A 23,279-nucleotide genomic window follows, 5' to 3' on the forward strand; every position below is an offset into this window, starting at 1 on the left:
ATCGTACTGTACCTAACCTATATATAGTTATTAACTACACTATGTAAAATGAAACGTTACACTTTACGAGAGTCACAGTAATTATGTATTAATCAAACAAATATACAGCTCCTCAACACATGTGGCTCCCCATGACTCCGGACCCCCAGCGAGTCGTTTATTTGTCCCCCAGTGAGAGATAAACACAATAGGTAAAACAGATGCAGGATGTGGTCTGCCTAATGAAGATAGTATGTGTCAGAGCAGCAGGAGCGGTTGTGCGCTCGCGTCACATGGAGCAACAAGTGGCCTCTCCATCTGTTTCTCCAGACAACGGCAGCACTGGCTGAAGAAGAGCATCACTAATTCAGTGGGTAAGACCTTCTGCAGCCGAGCAGCGGTGCAGAGTCACTCTCAGCGTATGGAAATACAGTTAGGGCTGTGGGATGGGATACCAGAGGGGGCTGGGAGACCGAAACACCTGTTTTCTCCACAGAGAAGTGTTTCAGGCAAATCCCACACTTTAATTGAAGGCATAAGACAGGCATCGGCTCTCACAAAGGGGGGATTGAGAAAGCGCAAGGACCATTTGTTGCCACTCATTTAGCTGAGTTTATGTAACTGTCACTCTGAATGACCACCAGAGACAGCATGAGGGAGACGAGATGGACCACTTGTAGAAAAATAGGGAAACTTGTACGACTAAATATGGCGCATATAGAAGTAAAAATGTCACCTTATGAATCGAGAATGTTGACCAGACTTTTGTAGCATCACTTGAGCTAAAGAGGCAACGTTTTGCATTTTATTTCTGATTTGAAATATGAAGTCTACTGAAGTTTACCCTTGACAAACAGCCTTAAGAGATTTAGGCTGCATACTTCCAATCTATATAGTAGGTAAAAATGTGCATGTGAAAATAGTACAGCATGTCTGAATTAACAGCATTCATAAAACGCTATCATTCGCATTAAATATACACTTTGCCATTCCGTGAGGCATCGAGTAAGGATTTGTGAAAGGCAGTCATATGACTCAATTGACACTTGTAACATGATGAAACTAGTATGTATGCGTTACCTTCATACTACACACAATCATGCTATATATATATTCACATAATCATAATACAACTTGTAACATTAGCTTCTGCTATACCTGATTTCTTCTCCCAGTACGATTGACAGCAGGCGATTTGGTTGAACTTCTAGGAGATACTTTGGTGGGCTCAGAATCAACTCCATTGATCTGGCCCACGCTCATCACAGTGCTCATCATAGAGTTGATGGAGGACAGCTCTTCCTCTGTTCTAACTCCACCTTCATCTTCATCTCCATGCTCTGACTTGTCCTTTCCATCAGAGTCTGCTTCTATAAATCAGATAAGAGCGAGTAAAGAATGACATAATCTTTATTTTTGGATAAACTTTCTCCCTTGGAGCCACAGTGGCTTCTTACCTTCAGCGGGTTCTGGTGTGTGAGAGGAAGACTGATCGTTCACACAATCTTCTGACAAATGAGACTGTTCATTCACATCAGCAGCACCAACAGCATTGCTGACAGTCTTCTCAGGGGAGGCACTTTCCATTTCTAAGGACAGAGGGTATTTGTTACTCACACAGATCTCAATACGACAAATTTAACACCTATTAATAAATTACTTTTCCCACATGAAAGCAGAAAACCATGTGAAAATCCTCTCACCAATGACTAAATAGCCCAAATCATCTTATCACTGCCCTTTGAAGGAGCTGTAGTGTGTTTTACAGTAACAAATTTATATCAACTTCCTCTTTTAGCATGTGTGCTTCTTAAATCGTTTTCTTAAATTCAAATAGACAAAACAAATGTCAAAACAAAACAACAACTCTAGATTATGAACATAAAAAAAGACCATGCTGAGCTAACATAGGCATAAATTTAAAGCAATTGTCTGTTTAGTTTTTTAAATGTATGATGCAAATAAGTCTCTTTCAATGGCTGACCAAAAAGGCAAAAAGAAAGTCTCTGAGTCTACTTTTAGTATTTTTTAATGTGTAATTTAATACTGTGATGGCAAATCTGAATTTAACCCCAGTCTTTAGGGTCACATGATCCTTCAGAAATCATTCTAATATCCTGATTTGCTGCTTATAAAACAGTTCTTGTTACCAGTATCACAGTATTTTTTGTGTTAACCATAAAACTTTTTTCCCCAGGATTCTTTGATGAATAGAAAGTTCAAAAGAACTATTTTTTTGAAACGGAAATCTTTTGTAGCATTATGTTCGCTGTCGTTTTTTTTAATGAATGCATCCTTGCTGAATATAAAACTTACTGACACCAAACATTTAAAATGCAGTGTATATTCTGTATTCAAAAAGCTACATTTTACTCAAATACTTCTCAATTCGAAGCGAGTTCTCTGTATTGGGCTGCCTAAAAGAGAAGATAGGAAAAGCACTGGCTGTGGACTGTTTGAGGCAGCTGTGGGAGTGTGATACTTCAGCGAGAGAGGCCCATCCCAGTGAGGGGGGTGGTGCAGGGTGAGGAGACGAGGGAGAAAAAGATGAACGACACATACGTGAGAGCGAAGGAGGGGAGGCAGAGATGGAGGAAGGCAGAGAAAGAAAAGTGAAATGTGAGAAAAGTGTAGAGAGAGGACTGGAAAAGAGAGTCGAGAGACTGGGTGCATGTTCACACGGGAGAAACTTGGAAGTCTTTTCTGCTGTGAAGAGAAGAACAGTAGGGGGTTGGGTTGAGAGGCAAAGCAGGAAGTGGCTGTTAGAGCAGTGGAGGGTAGACGCTTGTCTCTTGCTCTAACCATGCGGCCCTGTGTGCGCCGTAGCAGGGTGTGATCGCCTCTGCTGGAGGGGGAGGGTAGGAAATCCCCCTCCCTGCTCCCACCATCCCAAACTCTGCTCATGTACTTCCACCGGTTGAAAAAGTGAAAAAGTAACCTCTGTATCTATAAGGATTCAGCTTTGAGAAAAAGAGATGCACTTATCTGCAGTGCAATGCACCTTTTACACTGAGAAATTTTGCACCTCAGGTCGCCAGGTGGCTAGTGAGCACTGTTACGCATCATATTAAAATTATTAGAGTATGAAAAAAATTCTGGTCACAAATCAAATAGGTCCAAATTGCATCACCAATGGTCGCTTTTGCTTGCAACGACAGAAACTGTCCGCTTTCACTTTAAACAAATGACATCTGGGCAATGTGTTGCTGCAGATCACTATCACTGTCAGGCCCTCAAAGCCTGACACCGAAAAGGTTTCACTTAAAGGAACACGTCACTATTTCTGAAAATAGACTCAATTACCTCAGTTTTACTATTTTTTAATCCACTGAGCCGATCTCCGGCTCCGGCGGTAGCACTTTTAGCATAGCTTAGCATAGATCATTGAATCTGGTTAGCATCTTCCTCAGAACCAAATAGGAAAACCAAATATTTTCCTTTAAAAACTTGACTTTTCTGTAGTTACATTGTGTACCAAGACCAACAGAAAAATGAAGTTGGGATTTTCTAAACTTATATAACTATACCATCATTCTGGCATAATGACCAAGAAACTTTGCTGTGGTACCATGTGTGCAGCAGGCACAGCGCCTGAAAATAATGTCCAGCAATCAAAAAACAGTACAATACAGTTACCAGCCTCACAGATGCTGGATATAAGTGTTGCGAGCTGAGATGGCAATACAGCATAGATCCAGAGATTATCTGAGATTAATGAGCTGTTATTAGCCAAGCATCTTTGCACAAATTGAGAGGATCAGGCTTTAAGACAGTATTCATTAGCAACTGGAGCTAATAATGACAGATGGACATCACAGTTAAACATATCATCATATGGCGCATAGGACTAATATAATGACAAGATATTTGGTATATGAGGGGCAGAAAATTAAATGAACATGCAAGAAGAAAATGCAGAACACAAAAATATAATTCAAAGAACAATAAACAACACTGTTCAAATGTTTCCGGTTGGATTTTTTTAATGTTTTTTTATTTTTTTTTTTTCTTATGCTCACCAAGCCTGCATTTATTTGATAAAAAAAATACAGTAAATAGCAAGATTGTAAAATATCATTACAATTTAAACTAATTTTTCTATTTTTGGATATATGTACATATATGTATATAACACATTTTCATTGAATATATATTCATATTGAATATGTTGATTTGTTCTACAAGACACATTTCTTCTTATCATCAATGCTTGAAAACAGTTTTGCCAATTATGATTTTTGTGGAAACGGATGCATTTTATCAGAATTCTTTTATTAAATAATTTGAGCATTTATTTTAAATCGATTTTTTTAATGTTACTCTTAATTAATTTAATGTTTTATTGCTGAATAGAAATTTTCATTTTCTCATCAACAAAAAAACTGCACACTTTTGAACAGTAGTGTACAAGTAAACAATGACGTTGTTTTTTTATGTTGTAGGAGTGGACGCCAAGGTGTTGCTATGAGACCACTGGTTTGTTTAAAATTATGTTAAAACTACGCGAAGTAATTACAAGCAATAATAATAGTAATGTAAGCAGTAGTGATTCAAGACACTTTATACATGTGAAGAACAAAAAGGATGAATGGTGCTCTGATAGACACTGTCCAGACAAGCACACGACCTCCTTCATCTACAGGCTATAAAAGTGTCTTAGTTAATGGGAGTGTGGGGATTATATAGACCTTCCCTCCTACTGGGAACAGATAACACTGGATAATGATGAGTCCATCTGCTCGGGACCATCACTCTCTTTTACACACTCACGCTTCAAGATGAAGAAACAAGACAACAGGAATCAGAAAAAGAGGCATATAGGCTCATCCATTGAAAATATTAGCTCTGGTCTTCTCAAAGCAGCATCCTTATGTCTAAATGAAAAAAATAAATATCCACCACAGCTTGTTGCAGTGGATTCTGGTATTGCCCAGCAATAAACATACTCAAACCCAAAAGGATTGCACAAATGCTCATAGTAGATTTATGCTTCAGAGTGTTCTTGACTGTTTTGTTCCTCTTTTCGTTCATAAGTGCTCAGAGGAATGGAAAGTCTGAACCCCCTCCCTCTCTGTTCCACCAGAGAGAAAGCGGGGAACTTGTGCATTTCCTGTTTGGTGTGGTGGCTGGGAAGTTGTAGGGAATGCTGAGCCATTCTTCTCCTTTGCTTCCTCTACACTGCAGAGCTCCCCTGTTCTTCTCTGTTATCATCCTCCATCTTACAGACCATCCTCCATCTCACTCACTCAACCACTCCTCTCTTTCTCTGTCTAATTTTGGAAAATCACCATTAATCTGCAATGCGCTGACATCTGAATAGAGAAGCTCTGTCTATATACCAGCGTGCGCACTTTATACATTTTAAGGACCATAAAGGGATGATTTCCCCAAAAATTCTGTCATCATTTATCATGTCACCCAAACCTGTTTGACTTTCTTGATTCTGTGAAGCATAAAAGAGCATATTTTGAAAAATTTATTTTTGTCTGTACAAAGAAAGTCAATTCGGTTCAATGTTGTTTGGTTGCCAGATTTCCTCTAAACATCTATTCTTGTGTTTCACAACAGAAAGTAAGCCATTCAGGTTTTAAATGAAAATAAGGTGAGTAAATGATGACAATATATTTGGGTCAACTAATCTCTTAATGGAGGTTGAGCAACACTTCCTGATTATCCGCACAAATGAGCTGGTAAAATATATATGTCTACATTGTAAAAGAAAATCTAAAGATCATGCTTATTAGGACACTTTTCATGATGGATGGATGCGCTTTACCGGTGTTCTTTTGGACTACTGAAAAATAACAGCCATTCACTGCCATTATAAAGCTTGGAAGAGCCAGGACATTTTTTATATAACTCTAACTGAATTCATCTAAAAAAGGGAAAGTGATATACACCTAGTTGGATGCCTTGAGGGTTAGTAATTTTCATTTTTTGGTAAACCAACCCTTTAACATACCAATCATTATAATACAAGTGGTACAAAAGTGGTACACACAAAAAAAAAACCATCAGGCCATAAAATACAATGTGCAGAAACTTTTTCCTTTAAAAATCAGGAACATTTTTAACAGTGTATGGATTAAGAGATCTGTCATAGACCTGACATCTGAACCCAACACCTATACTGCAACCACACACACACACACACACACACACACACACAGAGGAGTCAGTAGTGTCAGGTGTCTTTTGCATATTTACCCATTTTAAGGTCTGGGCTAAACACGTCACAGGGTCATGGAGCCACAGGGTCACGGGCGCAGGATGAGGGACAGCGACCTCTGCTCATACTGAAAGCAAGCAAAACACACAGTTAATGCACAAAACGCAAAGTGCTACACCTCAAGAAAGCAGTTCAAACAAACCGAGCATTATGTTTAGAAAAGCACACATTAACACAAGAGTTAAAGGTAGCCGATTTGCTGAGTAAGCATGAAAATGAACGTGGGGTGTTATCCCTTCAGGATTAAAGTGAGAAATCCTTCAGGCTATACTGGATTCAGAGCATGTTTTCCCATGAGGCGAGGGCCGGGAAGAGACAGCGACCTGAAAAGGCCACATGAGAAAGAGTGACATCATTTCAGATGTGCTCTCTGTAGTGTAAAGGTAACAGGAGAGATCCAGCCTCGGGCCTCTTGTTGAGCTGGTAAACTGAAACGCGCTGCCATCACATAACACAAAGTCACACACACTGCCAAGTTTCCTTTCTGCTGAGGGCAGGAGCCAGTGCTACAGGCATCTGTAGGGAACATTACTACTGCTACAGCATATCACAAGAGCTGGTATTAAAAGACCCAGGAACAAAAGGAGACAGAAGAGCGTGAGGATGAGGGGACAGGGACAGGATGGAGTGCCGGATGACGTTATGGAGATGGATGGAAGGCAGATGGATGGAGCTTAGGATTGTCAGGACGAGCAAAACAGGCTTATACTAAATTATCCAGTCAGGAAAAACTTATGTGAGTCTGACAATCTTTCGTGTGATATGAGTTAGAGCGCACATTTTATACAGAAAAGAAGCTACTGTGATATAGTTTGATGGAGCTCGTGCTGCTGTACGAGTTTGTATTGTCTATTTCATTCCCTTTTGCGTTTTCCATTAATAAAGTTTTTGAGGGTTTTTGATTTTGTCAAAAATCAATGAAACAAAAATTATGATAATTAAAACTGTATTGCTGATGGAAATATGATGAGAAAACAATGCACTAACAATGCTTTCTATAATTGGATTAAAAAGGTTTGGATAAATAGTTAGGATTAGAATTACAAAATAAAATGTTTAAATGTCAATAATCAATTTTTTAAAGTGAAAAATTCAGCAAGGATGCATTAAACAGGCCAAAAGAGGCATTAAAAACACTTACAAAGTTGCAAAAGATTTAATCACAAATTAATGCTGTTAATTTGAACCTTTTATTTATCAAAGAATCAAAGAAAACATATAGCTTTCAAATTAATATTAAGCAGTAAATTGGTTTTCAACATTGAGAATATTAATAATAAATAACTAATCCATTTCCAGAGCACCAAATCAGCATTTTAGGATGATTTCTGTAGGATCACGTGACACTAGAGACTGGAGTAATGGTGCTGAAAATTTAGCTTTGCCATCACAAGCATACCTAATAATATACAGTTACAAAAAAATGTAGTTGCAACAATATTTCATAATATAACTGTTTTCATTGCATTTTTTACTGCACAAGCAGCCTTGGCAATCAAGAGACATCTTTAAAAAAAATGTTCTAAAAACTTTTAAACAGAGGTGTGTGTGTCAAGAAAACAGAGCTACTGATTATTACAAGATAAATACAAAGGACATTTCCCTCAAAAATACATATAAATACGTTTAAGTTATTGTAAACGTAAAAATATTAAGAATATAAATGTAAATATGACGGGAAATAGAAAGACTTGCTAGTGTAATGCTATTAAGAAGGCCTTAACGACATTCAAACTGAAAAAAGAAAAGAAATAGTGTGCGTCTGAGGCAAGAGTGTGTCAAAGCTCTTGCATCCCTGTGTGACAGGCACAGGCAAGTGTTGGATTGTGGGCAGGTGTTTGCTCATGGGGCTATCGCGTTCTGCTGGCTCTACACTCCGCACTGTTCCTGTATCAGTTTCAGCGTGTGTGTGTTTGTGTTGAGTGGGGGAGGTGTCAGGATAGAAGGGTCTCGCTGGGGATGGGGGCTACAACACTCTAAGAACCGGGAGGAGGACTCCTGACGAGAGGAGACACCCAGAGAAGCTTTCTGGTTAAACTGGTTCTGCTGCTCAACTCTTACCTCACTTCTCTCTCACTCTCTCTTTTTCTCTTTGGGTGGTTCTCCTCCTCCTTCCTTCTTACAAACTCCATCTTTTTTTCCATCACACATGAAATAAGAAAGAGTGTCACGCATTCTTTTTTCAAAAGTCCTGCATTGATTGCAATGCGCTCTGAAAGTGTATACCAGAAATAATAAATACTAAAATGGCCGGGTCATTGAAAAATATAAGCGCTATTAAATGTTACAAGAACTATAAAAGAAACCAACTGGTTTCTAACTGGTCCAAGACGGTCCAAACTGGAGAACCAGCTGTTGGGCACCTGACTGAGCTTGGACTAACTAGACACCAGCGATCATGTTCCAAAACACAGCCATCGCTGGTTTCGGCTGGATTTTCCAGCAGGTGAGGGAATAGTGAGAGACCGAGACAAATCAAGAAATGTGCTTGATTGGAATGAACACGAAGGGTTAACGGGGAGGAGGAGGGGGGGCGTATGAGGCCTTTGGCAAAGCAGCACTCAGCTGTCACTCCAAACAGGTGGCCCTGACATGACCTTTGGCTTCTATTGCATACAGCGACCATTTTGTTTCAGGCAATCGAGGCAGGAGCTCAGCAAAGCCTGTGACTTCACACGGGGAGGATGAACTCCAGTCAGAGAAGTCCGGAAGATCCAAAAATATGCCTTATTTGTGTTTGGTAGGGGGATGCTCACGGTGTGATATGCACGATGCACTCATAAAAAAAAAAAAAAAAAAACTGGCCTAAAAGAAATTAATAGGGATGCACGGGACAATTCTGGATGATTCTGTCAACCTGTCATACTACGGCTGATATTTACCAAAACCTGATATTATAAATGCTAAAATTAGTGCTATTTTAGTATCTATTATAGTATACTAGTATACTATTATAGTTTTTGTTCGTCTTTAAATTTGATTTCATTTTTTAGTTTTCCTGTTTTTGTTTGAACGTTTTAGTAATTTTGTTACTGTTGTTTTTAAAAGTATATCTATATAGTTTTTATAAGACTTAGTTTCAGTTAATTTATCTTTAGTTATTTTAGTACTACAACGTCAACTAAATGAAAATGAGAAATGTTAGTTAGTTATGTTAAAATACATGTTATTTCAAGTTCAATGTTTTATAGTAATTTTTATTAATGTTTTTAGGAATGTAATTTTAGTTGGCGATAATAACCCTACAAATGAATCCCTGATTACACAAATTTATAAATGTATAAAAAAATAGATATTAATTTTGATTTGCTAAGATTTTTTAAGCAATAGTTTTACGTGCCTCAGATGATGGCAATGAAAATGTAAAAATGTAAAAATGAGGAGCAAGATAATTAAAAATCAAATTTTCACCAATGTTGACACACTAAAAACATGATTTGGTACTGATATACTGTGTATCAAGTGATGCAATGCGTTAAGAACTTTCAGCAATTAAAAAGTATTTCATAACAATGATGGCAACAATGCATTACATGTCTGAAATATCAAGTAGCGAATCTCATGCAAAGACAAAACAGCACACTTAAAATCTATTTTTGGTTAAATGAATACTTTAATTTCAGCGATGCAGTAAAAAATTCATTTCAGTGCATCACTAGTAATTGTTTAAGCAAAAAAAAGGAACTTTCCTGTAGCCAAAAAAACCACATGCAGACTCTCTTTTAGTCTGTGCTACTGAAGCATCCATGCACAGTGAGGAGACCCTAACTTCCTCTGTCACATACAGCTGCTGTGCCGTGATGCGACACGCACTGCAGTAAAGCAGGCCGAGCTCGCTGAACTGCCACCCATTTCCAGCACTGTGCATTCCAGGCTATTTAAAACTCAACCCCAGTGCAGATTTACCCAAGCATAGTCTTCTGGTCATTATTTCACAACCCCCCGAACCCCACCCCCCCACCCCCATTCTCTCCCCATCTCACCATCTTTCTCCACAAGCCATCTTTAAGGGCCACTCTGCTGCAGCAGAATGAAGCGATTGGTGAATGATTTGAGGTTTGAGGCCTTACAGACAGCCACTGTCTGGGGCCAGACAATACAGTGTATTCCCAGTAAGCTGAAGTAGGTCAGAAAGTGTATTTGGCAGTGTTACGCATGTTTACGCTCGCCGTCTCCACTGCAGAGCTCGCAGCCTCCCGCCTGAAAGCATGCATGCCAGTCTGTTATATCCACCCCAACCGGCCCTCTGTCCTTCTCCACCCACCTTCAACAGAGTCCTTATCATCAGACACAGACTCTGTCTATTCAGCGCGCCCACTCTTGCGCCTCTGAGCGGCGCGCATGCATGCATGCATGAGCCTGCATGCACGCAGACTACTTCTGCATAAAATAAGTCACCGATGGGGCTTAATTATAAACTACACACAGGCTTTTCATCTCTTTGAGAAGGAAGCGAACGGTTAGCTTCTTGCGCTCAAAGGTGACCATCTCCTCAGGCCGTACCTGATCAAAGTACGGGGCCACATCACTGACCGCCGGTCACCATAGAAACTGCCATTCACTGACTCCCGCCCCTGAAGCCCCGCCCCTCCTCGAGGGCCCTGTCATTTAAAACGGCCAATCTGGTTGGAGCAGTCAGGTGACACTGCAAGGCTTATTTGAGCGAGTAACTGCTGGAAACAGCCGGAGGTTGTCTGTCAACCACATGGCGCTTGTCAAAAGCTAGAGTGGAGAAAAGCAAACCACCTTTGCGAAAATAATCCAATGTGCTCGCGCATACACAACGGCCTTCGCTAAAATAAGTAAGACTTTGTGTTGGAGCGGCTTTAGTGCCAGTTAGGGTGTAACATACAGGAGACGTTTGCAGGGAAAAGATGATTTCCATCCAGCATTAGCCGTTAGAATTAACTAATGCTGCTGATATAAAAATGCACAGTTTTAGAGCGTCATTGTAGCAAACAAACAGAAACTGCATGCCGAGAATCTGATAAGAGGGGTTTGGAAGTCCCTAAATGTTAGCAAAACCTTCACAAAGTCATTTTCCTGCGGGCAGAGTCCATATGTGTGTGTATGCTAATCCCTCTCTTACCGTGGACCCCTCATAATCTTCTGTACTTTGCCTTGGTGAGCACACTGATCTGGGATCAGAAACGGTCTATCAGTGCAATTTAAACGCAAAAAATACAGTTTTACATATGTACATGATTTACCCTACAAAGAAAAAAAATCTTGCTAAATACTGCTTGTTCTTCTGGTACAAAGATCTTAGCATGTTCTTGTGTTTTCTGGGAAATGTATCAGAATTAAAGTATGCTAAGGGAGTAAGGGAGTAAAGTAGTTAGCGGCACATAAACACAAGGGTTTGGTATGTACCTCGGTTTTGGTGTCACGGTTTGGTACATCGGCGGAAAAACTAACATTTCTTTTATTATTAAACACTTAACAAAGCTCTTTCTCAGGGATAAAGAAATTACCCAGCTTATGCTATAAACTTTGCATTTATTGTTTGAATTTCCAGATTCAAAAACTGACAAAATTTAAAATATGAGACTTTGTTTTCACTCGTGACGTGGATTTGTTCGGTACACGTGTGCAATACTTGTACCTTTACACTCCTATAATGAAGTACGAAAAATAAACTTTTCCAACTGAATTAAGTTTATTTATTTTACCCCACTCTTGTTTTCAAGTACTGAAAAATAAGTAAGAAATCCTTTTTGCTTCGTATTATAACTTTTGAATATAGATTTGTTCAATTCGTTATCATGAGTATGATATTTGCGTGTTAGATATTTACGTGTTCAGTGTTACTAAACTCCTAATTGTATGTTACACGTTGGCTGTGTAAATGCAGATAACGCAGCTGGAAATAGTTGGCCAAAGGTAAAGCGTCTATTTACTTTATTTGGTTTTTAGTCTGCCCTATCTAATGATTATCTCAATCATAGCTGTTTGTCTGCGGTGTGGCATACTCGCATTGTTAGTAGCCCAAACGAAAGAAACGATGCCTAAACCAAGCGGCACGGCTGCTCACAAAACGGCATGTTTTGAGAGCCGCATTTACACAGCAAACACGTAAACAGAGTAAATAGTAAAGACACAATGCTGTGATTGGTTGGGGATGGAGGAAGCTACGGGGGAGGCTCTCTGATTGGATAGAATTAGCTTTTTAAGTTTACTTGGTAAATATTTACGTGGAATATAAACCGAAAAACTGAAAATTTAACATTACTTGCTTTAAATACCTACGTACTGGTGTTCATTTCGCCTCTTCAAGTTTTCGGTCTCATTCTAGTACACTAAAAGGACACGTCCCATTCTCTGTGATAAGCAGGTTAATATTTACTGGAACCCTGAGATGAACCAAGCTACAAAAGAACCAGGAGTGACCTTTGCCTCGCTTCCATGTTTTGTTTTCCTTGTCCTGTACTGTGAGGAATCCTCTCCTCCTCTACCAGCTTTTGCAAATGGTGATTAATTCATTCCTTCATTCATTCAAAATACAATTACTTTCTGCTTTAAACAGCTGCATGAAGCGCAACCAATAAAGCCGATCCTGACGATTCTGGATCAGTTTTTATAAAATCAATGTTCTGCATTTAACAGTTCCACTAAAACCTTTTTCTTGCTTGAGCACACAAGCTAGGGAATGGTTTAGTATGTACTATTTGCTCGCAAATGTTATGCAAGCTGCTGTGCTGAGTGTGGGAACAAAGAAATCTGCTTTTAACATTATTTTGTTTAAAGTACTGAACACTTAACATAGCTGGGACTTGGACGCAAGCGTGGATTATCAGACATTAGAGAGAGCCAGGATGGTGGACAGCCACATTCACTGTGAACACACTGCGTGCCTTATTTTCTAAGAGCTGGAAGAGATGGGAGCGGCCGGGTTTCTCCTCCTGAAAGGACGCCATTTTTGCTTCATTGTCTACGCTGCTTCAGGGCATTTTGGGAGAGGCTGCTAGAGAACTGCCTGAATCACCTTAATCCTGTCGACTGATAACAGTCAACTAACAGAATCATTCGGCTAGAATGATTTCATAACCTGTGATTTTTTTTTTTTTATCAACTTTTAAAAGGTGCTAACACGTTATGAAAGCTCCACTGAACATGACATCGGATGATACGGGATGATCTTGTGATAATGTGCCATGAAGCGCTCACTAATGAGATGGATGTGCTGGTGAATGAGTGTGCTTTGAGTTATATCTTGTTTAAAGAGACAGTCCACCCAAAAAAGGAAAATGATGTCATTGTTTATTCACTATCCTTCTCACTAATGACCTCCAAAATGACAAACAGTTCATATGATTTACACATCATCACATACACATCTTCTGAAACAACATTACGGGTTTTTGAGTGAGAAACAAACCGAACTTTACGTCAGTAACCTGCAACCAAGTGATGATCATTCACTTCAGTGAACTCTCGAATTACTTAAACATCTGATGTGAACAGAATCAATCAATTAAAAGACTCAAAAAGAACTTTTGAAAAAGAATCAGGCAACTAAAGAGGGTCAGAAGTTTCGGTGAGGAACAATTAAAATGTTAAATTGATTAATTGCGAGTAATAGCGTTCAAAATAAAATATTTTGTTCACATAATGTGTGTGTGTGTGTACTGTGTATATGTATTATGTATATATAAAAACACACATACAGCATGTATTCAAAAAAATAACACACATTTTCATATAAATAATACATATATGTAATACACGCAAACATATTGTAAACTTTTGCTTCAATAAATTGAAAAGAGTTTAAAAAAAAAACACCTTTTGTGTTTTAAAGAAAAAAACTTCATAGCATCGTGAACAATTTTCGTTTTTGTTTTAAAAAAATCGCCGCAATGTATTCATTTGGCAAAAATTGGGAAATTTCAAGACAAATCGGTTTAAACTGTGCTGCGAAGCCGAGAGACGGGGAATTTACAATAACAAATCTACGAAGCTGACAAAATATGTCTTATGAAGTCGTTCTGTATACGGACATGCTAATTGAAGCTCTTTGAAGGAAAGCACTGAGCTAACAGCCCAGCCACATCTGTTTCCCATTGCACATCGTTCTTAGAGACACAGAGGAGGATCTGTCCTCAGCCAGGATGTTTCTCTGTGAAGCTCTTCTCGCGCGCTTAGCAAGAAGAGATGTGCGATTCAAAGTCCACGCGGGTCAACACAAGAGTGACATGAGGACGAACGTTTATGCGCACCTAGATTTCCTAAAGTTAAATGACTCCTGAACTCAGTCACACGCCGTCCCTCCCTTATCGCTTTTTCCATCTCATGAATCACTACAACGAACTGGAACTGAAACAAAAGTCACAGCTTTGTCATGAGATTTCATCAAATTGCACGTAACATCGCTCACTGCGTCATTAGATTACGAGTGTCGCAAAACGCTTCTATCAGGTCGTGACTCAATTTCAGCAAGCCCTATACGTGATACAGATGAATTAGCCACAGGCATATTTTCGTATCTTTCAAATGTTTGTTCAGCGCTTGAGCACGAAACTGGGAAGCCTACAAAGAATGCTAGTACAAGACGAACTGGTTCCACAATGTGACTTGACCTGCCATCTTCCCGTTTCTGTCTCCCTCCTTCACTCCTAAGTGAGCAACGAGAGCGTTTCTTCAGCATCTCCGCCTCCCTCCGCGGTGCTCCCTCTCTAGAAGCTATCAAAAATTCACAGACTGTGGGCAACTGCCAGCTGACAAAACTGTTTAGTCAGCAACAGAGGCAGGGTGGGAGAAGAGGGGCGGGGGAAGTAGCAGGGGGAGGCAAAGAAGGAGGCCTGCAGACCGCGTGCGATTCGTCTTCTTTTTCCTCTCACAGACAAACGTAAAAAAGTGAAAGCAAAGCTCGCAATTCCTCAAAACGGAGTGCTAGCGAACTAAGCTATTTATGATCATGGTAAAACATCACAGTTTGACTATTATGACCTGTTTGACTGACAAAACTGATTCTCTAAAGAACAGTGTAAGGATACGCTACCTATTGTTTTTATCTTTTTCTAACTTCCTCTATCCACACAGGCTGCTCTATTTCCTGTCATCCACGTCCCACTTACACCACAGCATTTTCACAAGGACTCAGATACACTTTTAGTTTTTCTTTACTACGCTTCGTAATTTAAAAAGTAAACAATTTAGGCCAAAAATAAAACTTGAGTGACAGGCATGGACTGAAGGTCAAATGAATTTATATTTTATATTTCAGTGCAAAAATACCTATAGATAGAACAAAAGAATATTTTTCTCTTGATATGATATTTAAATTTCTTCACCCTCACGTTTTGCAAACATGTTTGATTTTATTTCTTTATTTCTATTTTTATCCACACAATGAAAGTCAAGAGGGTTAAAAACGATGCTAGTTCCCACTGACTATCATCGCAGGAAGAAAAAAAAAAAAGAAATTCAGCAAATCATCTTTTTTATAAAGAATGAACGTACAAGTTTGGAACAACATAAGGATGAATAACTTATGCACTGTACAATTTTTTTTAAAAACTAGTCGATTCAGTCTATTTTTTACGTTTTCTCAACTTGTTTTTGTAGATTTTTTTAAAAAGTTCTCTCAACGTTACATTGTATAAACTGAACACAACAAGTTTTGAAAACGCACGAAGCTGCTGAATCTGATTGCCTTAAACTTATAAGTTTTCTCAACTTCAGATTTTTTTTACAGCGTGTCCGAACTTTCATTTAACTACTCCATTAAAACAGACAACTTTCGACAGTCGTTTTTGAAGGTTTTGGCCCTAAATGAAGCTTTCTCAAAGCCTGCGCACCGAATTCGAATAAAATGGGCAAACAGCTAGCATCCATCTGCAAACTCATTTTCTTAAGCCCTACAGGTTACCGTGTCGAACCCAGCACCCCAGGACCAAACCAAGCTTCCCATTCCCTTCGAGGGAGAGGGAACATAATCTTATCTAAAATAGACAGGTTAAAAATAGCTCCGGAGCGAAACAGGACGCCCATCTCTACCCCTGGATGAGTGAACAGAACACCCATCACTAGGGGCAAACGGCTCGGAGAAGTTTCTCCATCCAGTCTGGGTCTTCAACCGACCGGTCCCTCTGTCTTTACACAGCGTAAACAATCACAGTTGGGCATGTTTGTCAAAGGAAGTCGACTAGAGAACCCCAGAGAGTGCGTTTTAATGACTATATATTAATCAAGGCTAATCAAGATGCACCGACTGTCACTCAAAACATTTCCCAATATTAAAACACACCAAAGCAAAAGTACAAAACGAATCCATCCACGCAACAAGGCTGTCGAGACTTTAAATACACTTCATAGTGATTGAATACAAAGCGGAGTAAAAGCTGATGGCCCTTTCTATCACTATCAGCACGGCAGCTCTGATGCTCACAATGGGTTTTCTCTATTCAGCTCTGGCGACTCCCTGCTGAGGACAGAGGAGATTACAGCCCAGGCCACTGGTTGACTGTTCACTAGAACATGCCTTTGAATTTTCAATGGTCTTCTTGCTTTACGCGTCTGAACAAACACATCTCCACCCTGCATCAGCCCGCATTGTGAGAGGAGCAGCTATTAGAAAAACGAGAAAAGGAGGATTTGTTTTTAACCTTGCCTCTCCGCCGGTGGGGTGGGGACCAGCAGACAATGAATGAAAAAACTTTAAATATATATTGTTATTATTAAAGGAAAAAGCAAGCAAAGTGATGCAGAAAAGTTCATTTTTGCATGTGATGAAACAACATTCCCATGTTGGATCGGAGTACGTTTACAATGGTTTTTTTTTTTTTTTAAGATCACTTTGCGAACGCACAAAAGATATCTTCTTATCTTTAATTAGCAATGTTTTTCAGAGCTACATTATTGAATATATAAAAATTAATTTCAAACATAAAAACCCCTAAATCAGACGTTTTACATTTTTACAGACATTAAAAATGACATTATATACTGCTAATTTGCAAGGAACGTAATTTAATTCTGTGTTTTATATAGGCGGCGGTCTCTTCGGGCCCCCTGGAGAACCTTCTGGGACCCCTGGTTGTAGGTAATTACACACCATACAGTAGATGACCATAAACCACAGTGTAATATCCCAGCAATACACTCAGATTACCGACTCAAGAAAAGGGCCCTTAAAAGGTTTATACGGTACTTTACGCCATTTCAGGTAGCAATGTGCAACTTTTAAAGGGAAGATAGAGTGCAGAGTTGTCACTTTTGATGTTGCTGCCCCATCGCGCTTTTAGTGCGTGGTATATAAAACAACCAAGACGTAGCTAAAAGTCAGCGAGCGAATGATGCTGCCACTGCAGGCCTCCTGGAGCCCAGTGTTGAATTTGGTAATGGAATGTGAACTGCTCATCCGGATCTCTGCACATTCTGATTCTCCAAAGAGACGCGAGAACGAACAGAGGATGATGGGAGGAGGGCGCAAGCACGCAAAACACCCGTGCGCGAACAATATGATGCATCCGAGCAATTAGTCATCCCGAACCGAGACGGTTTCAGCTGTATCGTCGATGTGGCCGCTCGCTTCGAACATAAAACCCGACTTTTTCCCTCGTATGACTGATCGGCGTTCGTCTCGTGCGGCAAAACCCAACCCAAAGACAGTCACGACGACGGCGAACTTCCTCCTTTAAAACTTTTGACATTCCCGAACGTTAAGTTTGCAAAGCGTGCCTGGCGAAATAAGGGCGGTTCGGCGGACGGCGATAACTTGTCGGTGGCGAGGAAAAGTCGAAAGCACGTATAAAACGTAAATGCAACATGTCCCGACAAGGTCACAATATAAAGGGAAGCGTGTCCAACCCCCCACGCGTTAGCCTCGATCAAAGTTCAGATGTGGATGCTTCTTCGGTTCACTGTAAAATACTCGCTTCTGATGACAATATACGTGCTAAACGTCCTTTTTGACAAACGGGAGCCAAAGCCACATCGGTGCCCTTGACCGTGCGGTTATTTAAAGCGCTAAAGTTAACTCAGGTATGAATGCATGTGCGCTGGTTAGACGCGAGCGAATTCCTGTAGTCAGGCGTTCAACGTTTGGATGCGAGAATGAAACGAGGAAGCAAAAAAAACCCGGGCCAGGGGGGGAAAAAAAGATCGGACATCATCTCAACATCTTCGGCCTTCCAAGTTTATAAAACTTCCAACAAAGTATCCATCCACCAAAGTTTGCCGTCGGGTGGATGGAGAACGTAAACAACAAACAACAACAACAACAACAGCAAAAAGTAGAAAAGTGTGCTCCGTACTTACGCTTGACTTTGTCGGGGTTGGGCTGACTGCGCCGAGACATGGTGATGGTGAAAAGAGATGATGGGACTTCGAGAAAAAAAAAAACTGCAAACTTGTTCCGGAGAGCGATCAAAATGGCGCATTTGAGGATGTGCAAAGTTCGCCAACTGGATACTTCGCGTCGCCCGCCGTGTTAGCTCCCTAAAGGAATGACGGCCATCGACACTTGCGACGAATGAGGGTCAGAAAAGTCACTTTTTCCTCAAAGTGTGTTCCTGAGCGCTGCTCAGTGAACGTGATAAGTAGACGCATCACGTGTTGCTCTAGTCTCCAAGGGGACGTGTGTTACTGAGGCTGCCACTGGAGTTCAGCTGTGAGCATCTCTACGGGAGGGGTGGACAACTTCACTCCTTCAGCCTCATCCCATCGATTATTCACAGATAGATAGATAGTTTGGTGTAGCGATAAGCGTCTACGTAAAGCGTTTCGTAGGCGCAAACCAACTTTGTGGCAACGCATACTTATAAAAATGTAGGCAAAAATATCGTTTAAACCGTAACGCGGTTGCCAGGCTGTTTTATGTCGCGTGGGCGATATAAACTGGAAGACGACATAAACTATAAAACGGTATGAAAATGTAAAGTGACGGGATACTGATGATGCAACACGCGCCGCTCTTTGGCGCCTTCTTGCTATCACGAGACAAACACCTGTTGATCATCACTGCTACTATAATGGGGCATCCGTCAGCTCAAAAAAATATTGTGAAAGGGCGTTTAATAGCCTCAGAGAGAAACGAGGAGTTAAATGTCAAGACGAAGACGAAGTAATTGCACGTATCTCCCGCCTTTCTGTGAATTTTTCGACAGCAGCCCTGTGCAAAACGTGGCTCCGAATGTAACTCGGCGTGCAAAAAAAAGTCCTCATGAGCCATATGGCATAGCTCGTGTTTTGATTAATGGCGTTTTTAGTGTTCAGCGTGGACATGTTACGCGTCTGCAGTCACAAAATGTCAACCTTAAAGATGCATTCGGTTACAAATGTACAAATTCGCGCCTTAAGTCGAGCTAAGGCTAGGCTGTTTTTTTTCCCCCAGCAGCGTGCTGCGTGTTTTGTTTAATTTGAGAGAAAACGATCTGATTTAAAAATAAGTCAAGTTATATATGTGATATTTAGCAGTCATCATCATAACTTCAGTCATCATCACGTGACATTCGTATAGGCTAGTTAGCTGATATAGGCCAGAGCATTGGGCTGATGTATAGTTGTGTCTCAAACACTTAACTTGGTGTTTTAAATATCTTTTACTGGGATCAGGGTTATACCTGAGGCGTCGAGGCAGCAGTGTTGAGCCTGTGTTTGTGCTTGTTCTGCCACTAGAGAGCAGTCTCCTCATCGCCTTATGTAATCACATGAGAGTGACCTTGTGTTGGTATACTAAGCAATGTTTCTGACCCACAGTGACCTGGATAATTGCCTCTGGCCTACATAGTGTTCTCCATCCTGCACAAAGTCCCATGTTTCTTTGTATTAGCACGATTCAATAAAAAGTTTCTTTTCCTTTTACATTTTTCGGTTTTTATTTCCTGTTTCTTTTCTTTTTTTTTCTTTTTTGTACAAAAACCAAACAAAAACTTTGATTAAATGTAAAGCTTTCGGTTTGAATAGGATGGAATGCACGAAAAAGACAGAAAGCAGCGAGATTGAGCACAGTTTAAAATAATGTTGGGAGTTCAAGGTGATACGGCTATCGGGTACAGTTGTGTTGTAATGCTTATGAGCGTGTGTTTATGCACGTATGGGTGTTACTATTATTTGAAATATCTGTGTATGAGCATGTGTTGAAGAAACACATGCCTCCAATGGCTTTACACACAGTATGCCTTAATTTGACAACAGCGCCATCTGATGGCAAATTGTATGTAGCTTACTGCTTAGTGGTCACGGTCTAAAATAATAAAAAATGGACTCTTGCCTTATATTTTATTTTTGGTTCTATTGCTACAGGTGGACAGGTAGGCTGCTATTTTACAGGTAGTGTACTTCATAATAGTTTTTTGTATTGTGTAATGCGGAGGCAGGAAAGTAGGGAGTGGAGAAGGAACATGGGATTTTGTCCTGTTCAGACTCAAGCTGGATCCCCTTGAGCCAACCTTCTTGCAGTTTGTGAGAAAGGTCAATGTTTTATTTTACAAAAGGACAGAATGATTGGAACTAGACTCCTATTCCTAACAACGCTTTTCGTACTTTGCAATATCGTATGAATGTCAACCTTCGTGAGATTTAGTCGGACAGTTTTGAGGTTAACTGATAATATAGTGATCTATGACAATTATATGTTGGACTTAAAAGCTTTCTGATTGGTGGACACATCAATATAAATAGATGCAATAGTTTACACTTAATAGTTTAAGATAAAATTGGACCCTTGGGATGAGATGACCTCTCCAGATCTAGAAGGCATAGAAGGTCCCAGTTAGTTACTGTAATAAACAGAGTTATTATTCGGTATTAGAAGTAAATTCAAGTCACCTTGCTTTTCATTAAAACCCATTAAGTTATCTAATTGAAATCAACAGTGTTGGTATTATGAGATATGTTTTTATACAAGTATATATATATATATATATATATATATATATATATATATATATATATATATATATATATATATATATATATATATATATATATATATATATATATATATATATATATATTACAATATAAATGTATTGTGCAAATGTGCATTATTATTGTGCATTATTATTTTTTTCAAATAGCTCAAAAGGCTGGGCTACTGATCGCTTGGGGGCGCTTAAGGCACATTTGGTTTCTATTACTGACAAAATCGCTCACCTCTAACTCTGGTACCCATTTATACGTCCGCGTAAGCTGCAAGAGCGCCGAATAAAACATGACCTTGTACGTTCATCTTAAACGTAGGGCTTTTAAATTATATCTTTCACATATTAAAAAAACCTTACGATTTCGAACGTTCTAAATATATATATATATATATATATATATATATATATATATATATATATATATATATATATATATATATATATATATTTTTTATTTATTTATTTACTTTTACTTTTACACAGATCCCGACAAACAGGCAGAACGCAATACAAGGCGTGACGTCATAACGCGAGGTTTTGTCAGTCAGGTGCACGCTGACGTCATCACGGCGCAAGAAAGTAAAGGAGGAGCGAGAGCGTAGGTGACTCTCCGCGGTCCGCTTCATCTCGGGCGGCTGTGGGAAATCCGTGACAGAAGTTGTTTCGTTCCTCGTGAAATGCAGCGGTTCGCTGGGGAAAGGGAGTAGAGCGCAGACATCCTCCACGGAGCGCTGCTTCTGTCAGGCGTAGGATGGGACCGACTTGGACCGACAAATACAACTCGATACTTTTCACACTGGAATTGGGTGAGTCATTGACTTCAGACGGATGCAGAATATTGATATTTGTTTTGTTGTGACGATCAGATTTCCAAAAAACTTCTATTTTGAGACCTTGCCCTCAAATACGTATTTATTAATGTAATATTTAGCTTATCTGTTGACTGTGAAGGGCACCGTTTAGTCGATTTGGGCATTTCGGGTTGTAAATTGTACATTGAGGATAATATGAAACGCTCAAGCACTTTTTAAAGTGTTGAATTTGTTCTGCTGTGTGTTTCAGTTTCACTGTTGCAGGCAGCATGTGCTGGAGGAACATGCGAAAACGTATTTAAAGGTTTCTCTGACTGCCTGCTCAGCCTTGGAGAAAACATGGTGAGCTATCCCCAAGAGCTGGATGACAGCGAAAACCTACAGACCATCTGCTCGTAAGTACACACCGTCTGCAATCGTTTCTGGAAGAATGTCTGGTGGTCTTTCTCATATTCACGTACCCATGAGTTGAACTCGTGCCATCCGTGACTCAGACTCACAATACTGAAACGTATTCCGTGCGCCGGGACTAAAACAGATTGTGCACTTTATGTTCGTCCTCATGCAGATATTGGAATGACTTCCACTCGTGTGCCTCCACCGCAATCGCGGATTGTCAAGAAGGAGCAACAGACCTCTGGGAGAAATTGAAGCTGCAGTCCCGGAGCTTGAACTATCAGGGAAGCTTGTTTGAATTATGCTCCGGGGATAATGGAGTATCCAGAGTATTATTACCAATGGAACTGAAGATACTGATGATGTGTTTTACCGCACTGGTGGCTTGGTTTGCTTTTGAGTAATAAATCTGAAGATCTGACCCGAAACAAGTTACAGAACGGATAACACGCATCCCTGTTTCTGTAAATGTTTGGATTCACGTGATATGATGATGATTATGCTAAATAATAGGACTTATTGGCGCTCGTTGACCTTTGGAAGAACTCACAAGTAACTCTAAAAATGGCTTACCAAAATTTGAAAATGATTTAAGATATTATATTATAATATATAATACTGTATTATATGAAAACATATTATTCACATATTATATTAGGTAAAAACTCAATAATTCTGCAATGAGGACCTAGTTTTATTATTATTATTAATAGCACACTTTAAATACATGTTATTTTCTGATAGCACATATTTAACATCACAGATCTGCCCAAAAAAACTGTTTATTTTAATACAGTATAAGATAACGACGTTTACTTGTAAATGTATACTTATAAACTAAAAAGGCATTTGGCCAAACTTTAGAAAAGTGTCTTATCTTTTGCTGAAACTCAAACAAACATGACTCAAATAAATCAAATATTTGAATAAAAGACCCTGCCTTTTTCCCTTTTTTTCACTTCTTCATAAAGTACAGCAGCGCAAACGATTTGC

At 39.6% G+C, this 23,279-nt stretch overlaps 3 protein-coding genes across 3 annotated transcripts in view; 1 reads left to right on the forward strand and 2 right to left on the reverse strand.

The window, feature by feature from the left end:
- rreb1b (ras responsive element binding protein 1b) overlaps positions 1-18,606 on the reverse strand; it is a 30,778-nt gene extending 12,172 nt beyond the window's left edge. The window contains 4 exon segments of the mRNA XM_043259267.1: positions 1,138-1,349; positions 1,437-1,568; positions 6,187-6,275; positions 18,470-18,606. Of these exon segments, the coding sequence (XP_043115202.1) occupies positions 1,138-1,349; positions 1,437-1,568; positions 6,187-6,190 (348 nt within the window). The 5' untranslated portion in view covers positions 6,191-6,275; positions 18,470-18,606.
- The window catches only part of tox (thymocyte selection-associated high mobility group box), an 839,643-nt gene that overhangs the window by 413,913 nt on the left and 402,451 nt on the right, over positions 1-23,279 (reverse strand). The gene's annotated exons all lie outside the window — the stretch shown is intronic.
- Positions 21,358-23,218, forward strand: nrn1b (neuritin 1b). Its single transcript, XM_043259743.1, has 4 exons — positions 21,358-21,373; positions 21,562-21,884; positions 22,141-22,285; positions 22,459-23,218. Exons 2-4 carry the CDS (start codon positions 21,830-21,832, stop codon positions 22,688-22,690), a joined length of 432 nt encoding a protein of 143 aa, XP_043115678.1. The 5' UTR covers positions 21,358-21,373; positions 21,562-21,829; the 3' UTR covers positions 22,691-23,218.

Source organism: Puntigrus tetrazona, chromosome 2 (assembly GCF_018831695.1).
Source record: "Puntigrus tetrazona isolate hp1 chromosome 2, ASM1883169v1, whole genome shotgun sequence".
Lineage (NCBI taxonomy): Eukaryota > Metazoa > Chordata > Actinopteri > Cypriniformes > Cyprinidae > Puntigrus > Puntigrus tetrazona.

Bases quoted from the DNA above. Each gene is read 5' to 3' on its own strand.
- nrn1b (XM_043259743.1), top strand. From the start codon at position 21,830: ATGGGACCGACTTGGACCGACAAATACAACTCGATACTTTTCACACTG. The intron at 21,885-22,140 runs GTGAGTCATTGA...TGTGTGTTTCAG, and splicing joins ACTTTTCACACTGGAATTGG to TTTCACTGTTGCAGGCAGCA. The intron at 22,286-22,458 runs GTAAGTACACAC...GTCCTCATGCAG, and splicing joins AACCTACAGACCATCTGCTC to ATATTGGAATGACTTCCACT.